At 36.5% G+C, this 7,171-nt stretch overlaps 1 protein-coding gene across 1 annotated transcript; it reads left to right on the plus strand.

The window, feature by feature from the left end:
• The first annotated feature begins 1,100 nt into the window (after positions 1-1,100).
• LOC108295822 (taste receptor type 2 member 20-like) lies at positions 1,101-2,091 on the plus strand. The gene has a single exon (XM_037734782.1). It carries the CDS (start codon positions 1,154-1,156, stop codon positions 2,078-2,080), a length of 927 nt encoding a protein of 308 aa, XP_037590710.1. The 5' UTR covers positions 1,101-1,153; the 3' UTR covers positions 2,081-2,091.
• Positions 2,092-7,171: the final 5,080 nt, after the last annotated feature.

Below are 7,171 nucleotides of genomic sequence, written 5' to 3' on the forward strand. Positions count from 1 at the left end.
TTGCAAACCTAGTTGGTAAAGTATAAAGAAAAATCAAGAAAATGATCATCAGGAGTTACCAATATTATTTATCTCAGGAGATGTGAAGAAAGGTTTAAGGGCTTGGAAAGTGGAATGGAGGGGGACCTAGACTGTTGGCAGTGTTCCATGTCTTACCTTGCATGATGGTTACACACGTCTTTGTGATACGTTGCTCTTTCCTATTTTTGTTTCGGCCATTTCTAAGTGTGCATTATAATTTTGTTTAAAAAATTACAAATTAGGAGAATTGTTATGTAAAAATTATTAATTTCTCTGCTCATTATATACCTAGGGGAAAAATCCACCATTTACTACATACATTCTTATACAGCTCAGGAGAGTTAAAGTGGATTTTTATTTTAGTTGTGAAATGTAGAAATTTAAGATACTGTTACCTACAGCCCCCAGATCTTTCCAAAAGTTTTCTTCTAGTCTTAAATATTCACCTCATATTACAAAAATGTGACATTTCTGATCTGTTTTTCCATTGGTTCCTGAATTTCTGACACAACAAGGGTGCACATATTTCTCACACTCTTGGTTTAGAAGAGTACCTGTATCAGTTTTTCTGCAAAAGAAACTTCTCGAAAACCATATTAGATATTTATATCTCACATGTTTTTGGATTCTGTTTTCTTAAGCTATGGTTTGGTGGCTGGCTCTGGTGATTTGAGATGGTCCAAGTTTTGCATCTTGGATCTAGTTAGAGTTTGACCTATATAAGGCTGGATCAGGCAGGGGCGATGTGACTCCATTAGTTACTCTTTGCTTTTCATTGCAAAGCAATGAAAGATGATATGTCTTTATTTGCATGCTAGCCAATGAAAATTCAGCTTTCCCTTCAACATCAGTATGAAAAATTTCAGCCTATAGCAAGAACAGAGGCTCTATGAATAAGAATTAATTTGAGCTGTTTTGGGACTAACAATATTTTCCATAAAGGCAGCATTGAACTTGTCCATTGGTTTAAGCTGGTACTTTTCTGTTGACATTGTTCACAGAATTTAAAAGTATAAAGAATGTTATTGAACATTCAGGAATCAAGTGCATATTGAATTTAAGGCCTGGATATCAGAGGAGTCACCACCAGTGATATTAGGCCTGAATTTTTTTCTTGCTTTTTTGTTTAGACATGATGAATTTTCTCCTCATTGTTTTTTCCATTCTAGTAGTGGTTGCATTTGTTCTTGGAAATTTTGCCAATGGCTTCATAGCACTAGTAAATTTCGTTGCCTGGGTCAAGAGACAAAAGATCTCCCCAGCTGATCAAATTCTTGCTGCTCTGGCAGTCTTCAGGGTTGGTTTGCTCTGGGTAATATTATTAAATTGGTATTCAACTGTTTTCAATCCAACTTCACCTAGTTTAAAAGTAAGAATTTTTATTTCTAATGCCTGGGCAGTAACCAACCATTTCAGTGTCTGGCTTGCTACTAGCCTCAGCATATTTTATTTGCTCAAGATTGCCAATTTTTCCAGACTTATTTTTTATCACTTAAAAAGGAAGGCTAAAAGTGTAGTTCTGGTGATAGGGTTGGGAGCGTTGTTATTTTTGATTTGTCATCTTGTGATGAAAAACATGGATATAAATGTGTGGACAAAAGAATATGAAGGAAATGTAACTTGGAAGATCAAATTGAGTAATGTAATGCACCTTTCCAACTTGACTGCAGCCACGCTTGCAAACGTGATACCCTTCACTCTGACCCTGATATCTTTTCTGCTGCTAATCTGTTCTCTGTGTAAACATCTCAAGAAGATGCAGCTCCATGACAAAGGATCTCAAGATCCCAGCACCAAGGTCCACATAAAAGCTCTGCAAACTGTGATCTCCTTCCTCGTGTTAGTTGCCATTTACTTTCTGTGTCTAATCACATCATTTTGGAAATCTAATATGCAACAGAAAGAACTTGTTATGCTTTGCCAAACTGTTGGAATCATATATCCATCATTCCACTCATTCATTCTGATTTGGGGGAGCAAGAAGCTAAAGCAGACCTTTCTTTCAGTTTTGTGGCAGGTGACTTGCTGGGTGAAAGAACAGAAACCATCAACTCCATAGATGTACAAGAGGTGCATTGTGTGTTTTCTAGCAGAAAACAAATTGATGGTATCTGGAACATTTTATATTTCCTACAAGTTTTTCTATAGTCTGTGTATTTGAGTAATTTCCAAAAGTAGACTTAGAAAAGTCTTTTACCTAAATTTATTATATAAATGTGTGTGTGTGTGTGTGTGTGTGTGTGTGTGTGTGTACGTCTGAACGTGTATGAAAACTTAACATTGACCATAACATACCTTTAGTCAATTTTTTAAATAAACTTCTCAGTTATACAAAAGTAGAATTATGAACCCATGTGTATTTCACACATATATTTTATTTTATGATATTTCATTTGAGAAATTTATGATCTCTATAATTAGAAACTGACAGCTTATATCAGAAAATCATTGCTATTTTTCATTGTAATTTGGATCATGTATATGTATCATAGTGTCTTTAACTATCATTGTTTGAACCGCTAATATTTTGGAGAGTAAGGACATTCAGTACAAAATCAATGATGAGAATGTGTCTTTGTGGTAGGTTTTTTTTTTCATGAATTCTTTTTTTCCCCTTTTTTTTGAGATGGAGTCTTGCTCTGTTGTCCAGGCTGGAGTGCAATGGCTTGATCTTGGCTCATTGTAACCTTTACCTCCTGTGTACAAGCGATTCTCATGCCTTAGCCTCCTGAGTAGCTGGGACTCCAGGCATGCGCCAGCATGCCCAGCTAATTTTTTGGTTTTTTTGCTTTTTTTTTTTTAGTAGAGATGGGTTTCACCATGTTAGCCAGGTTGGTATCTAACTCCTGACCTCCAGTGATCCACTGCCTCAGCCTCCCAAAGTGCTGGAATTATAGGCATTCATCATGAATTCTTAGTTTATGTTTAATATAAAGCAGATACAATTATTGTTAGATAACGATTCACAAAATAAAATTCAACGGTGAAAAATAAATTTAGTGTACATTTTGTTTATGTGTATCAACAGCAGTACTGAGGAATATTAGATTTAATACAGTATGTGAATATCTTAGAAAAATCATTTATATAAAAAGGATGAAGAAACACGATTATGAGCTCTTTTCAGTGCTGTTTTAAGTTTCCACATGCTACTATAAAAGTTATTTTTTCCAGTTTTTGAATTAAACAAAAACTTTTTTGAGGTTGAGATTTGATGTTAAATATTTTAGTTTTTTGCCTAAGCCACCTCTGAGCTCCTGAATTGACGATTTCCTCCTTTATCTTCCATCCTTAAAATTCCTCAAAAAGCTCAAATTTTCCTTATCTTAAAAAAAGGTCAATCTAAAGAGGGCATAGACACTATGGTATCTATGAAATCTATATGTGGATGATAGGAAATGTCTTAAAGATATGTTTTATTATAATCCTGGTGTAAATGATGAAATGAGAGAAAATGTGTTGGTATATTCACTAATAGCAAGTTCTGTGATAGGAATAAAATGTATAACTTAGTTCAACAGCTAAATTCTGTGTGACTGTATCAATTTCTGGTGTTATGAAACTTTAACAATATTATCTATATCTTAAGATAAATCATCTCCACATCTGATTTATCATATATCTTCTCTGGTACAATGTAAGCACCATAAAAGTGGAGATCATATAGATCTTGCTTACTGTAGACCCCCAGGACATAAAAACAGTGCATAGATAGGTATTAAAAATGACATTTTGATGAACATTAATTGGTGAAGGAATGAATATATGAACTATATTGGGGTGGTGAACTAATGGAAATGAAACACATCACAAAATCTACAGTTGCAGAAATATTCCTGCTCTGGTTTCAGATTGAGGTTACAGGATTATCCAAGAATTTCTCAGAACAAAGTTTGGCTATTCCACAATTCTAGGGGAAATATCACTATAATATAGCATTGATGCAGCTATATCAGATGTGTGACACAACACAAGGTGGAAAATAAAATTAGATGGTGTTTATTACAATACTTTTTACTAAGCACATAAAAGATTTGTATATATATGCATGTATCTTTTCTATCGTGAACAATATGTTTGTGATATTTCTAGCTGGTTACTATATAAACAAAAATGGCATTTCATTAAAAAATTTAGTTACCAACTATCTTACTAAAATGTGATTTTTATATATAATATTTTTAATATCCTTTATACATTATGATTTTAATCAACATATAAACTCATAGAAAAGTGAATGCATAATAACTATAACACTAAATATATTAGACTCAGGAGTCTAGAACTAGATCCAATGTCTGATATTAAAGCGAGGACATTTATTTGGAACGTAAGTTTAGGGCAGCAATGGCCAGGACATGTGGAAATTGAGGCAAGAGAAGATGTGAAACCATGTGTTGTGATGTATGACATGACTTTGCTGATGACCACATCACAATGAGGTGAGAGAGACAGCATGCTGGTTATCAGATGTGTGTACTTGGCTCCCAGTACTTTTCCAGAAGGGCTGACAGGAAAACACAGCCAGCACTAGTCCATGGAAGAGAGAGGGGGGGAGATTGTATCTATTCAGCTTTCTTCTGCCTTGTATTTCCCATTGGCCAGGGTTTACCTGAGGCAGAACTACCATCTCTGCTGTTCTGCCTTCCATCATCCATTTCCTTGGTGGCTGTTATGAAAGTTAAACCTCATGCCCACAGTGTGGTGATCCATTCAAGTCCCAAATGGAAAGATGATCTGGATCAGGCAAAGTACTGACCAGGGGAATAGGAGACAGGTGAATCTGAGGAAGCACATGTTTGTGACCAATGCCATCCACTCCTTGTGCCACTCAGATTTGCTCAAGCCCTCCAATCATGGCTGGTTTTATGAGCGGATAATTTCTACTGTTGCACTGGGTCTTGTGCTTAGAGGCACATGGGCTTAGAAGGGCTTTATGCTTGGATTAATCTTCTGCTCCTGCTGTTTTGTTTTTCAGACAGAGGGCGCTCCTCTGCTGAAGAGGGAATGGTCTTGCACTAATTCCCTGGGGGTTTGCTCTCCCCTCTCCTATGGGCTGGTGAGAGACATGCGCAGAGTCCTGTAATGCTCACTATGCATGCCTCTAGCAGGATTGAATTCTGCTGGATTATCTGGCATAATGAGCAGAGCAGCTTGGACCAGAACCTACATTTGCTAGAGGCATTTTTTGTTCTTATTCCACTTGAAACCAGTAGCCTTTGGAAACTTCATTGGTGATTCAGAGCAACATCCTCAAATGTGGAATATGTTGACTCCCAAAACCCAGGAAGCCCAACAAATATTGTATCTAATTTTTAGTGATGGAAAATAGATGTATAGTGAGCAACATGCTGTTTACTTTACAAAGGATGTTTCTTTTGTAAAGTGTCTGTTCATATCCTTTGCCCACTTTTGAATGGGTTTGTTTGTTTTTTTTCTTGTAAATCTGTTTTAGCTCTTTGTAAATTCTGGATATCAGCCCTTTGTCAGATGGGTAAACTGCAAAAATTTTTTCCCATTATGTTGGTTGCCAATTCACTCTAATGACTGTTCCTTTTGCCATGCAGAAGCTGTGGAGTTTGATTAGGTCCCATTTGTCTATTTTGGCTTTTGTTGCCAAGACATACATGAGGCCAACAAACATATGCAAAAATGCTCACCATCACTGGTCATTAGAGAAATGCAAATCAAAACCACATTCAGATACCATCTCACACCAGTTAGAATGGCGATCATTAAAAAATCTGGAGACAACAGATGCTGGAGAGGATGTGGAGAAATAGGAATACTTTTACACTGTTGGTGGGAGTGTAAATTAGCTCAACCATTGTGGAAGACAGTGTGACGATTCCTCAAGGACCTAGAAATAGAAATTCCATTTGACCCAGCAATCCCATTACTGAGTATATGTCCGAAGGATTATAAATTGTTCTGCTATAAGGACACATGCACACGAATGTTCACTACAGCACAGTTTACAATAGCAAAGACATGGAACCAACCCAAATGCCCATCGATGATAGACTGGACAGGAAAAATATGGCACATATACACCATGGAATATTATGCAGCCATCAAAAACGATGAGTTCGTGTCCTTTGTAGGGACATGGATGAATCTGGAAACCATCATTTTCAGCAAACTGACACAAGAACAGAAAATCAAATATCCATGTTCTCATTCATAGGCGGGTGTTGAACAGTAAGAACACATGGACACAGGGAGAGGAGCATCACACACTGGGGTCTGTCGGGGGGAAATAGGGGAGGGACAGTTGGGGGTCAGGAGTTGGGGAGCGATAGCATGGGGAAAAATGCCCGATATAGGTGATGGGGAGGAAGGCAGCAAATCACACTGCTATGTGTGTACCTATGCAACAATCTTGCATGTTCTTCACATGTACCCCAAAACCTAAAATGCAATAAAATAAATAAATAAATAAAAGGATGTTTCAGCATGTGTACTAGGAGCACTGAGTCCCTATAATTATCGCCTATGTTATAGGTCACTGAAACTTCTCGTTCATCTTTCTTCTTCTGATATTTTACTTCTGTTCAACATTATAGTACTTTACTATATTGAAGAAATTCACCACTTCTTGCTTGTAGGTACCAATTAATGCAATTTATTAATATATTGAGTTAGCATGATGTTTTGCAAAATGCCAGTTAAACTGAAAAAGAAGTGACATAGCCCTGACATAAAACAGTGAAGCAATACGTTTGTTCTTACCATATCAAAACAAATTATTTTTATTTTCTCTCACAATGGGTGTAGATGAAAAAGCATTCACTAAATAAAAAGCCTCATGTAAGAGCCAGAAACCATGTTTTCTCAGTGAAGATATCACATCCTAGAAAGCATCTGCAAGTACAATTTAAGTTTTTGCTAATGTGCATTTATCCTATAATTCATCTGGTTTCGGCAGAGGCCAGATAGGTTAACTGAATAAGGAAAAGAAAGATGGACAACTACCCTCTGAAACTTTCTATTATTTTTTTTTGTCGTTTCAGTGACCAATTCTATTCCTTGGAGAATGGGGTTATTATGTTTTAATCATTTTCTTGCCAGAAGAGAATTTCAGAGGACTCTTTTTACTGCTACTTACAATAACGTCCCTTAATATACAGGGCTGGAAGCAATGTGAGAG

This window comes from Cebus imitator, unplaced genomic scaffold, assembly GCF_001604975.1.
Source record: "Cebus imitator isolate Cc_AM_T3 unplaced genomic scaffold, Cebus_imitator-1.0 Scaffold660, whole genome shotgun sequence".
NCBI lineage: Eukaryota > Metazoa > Chordata > Mammalia > Primates > Cebidae > Cebus > Cebus imitator.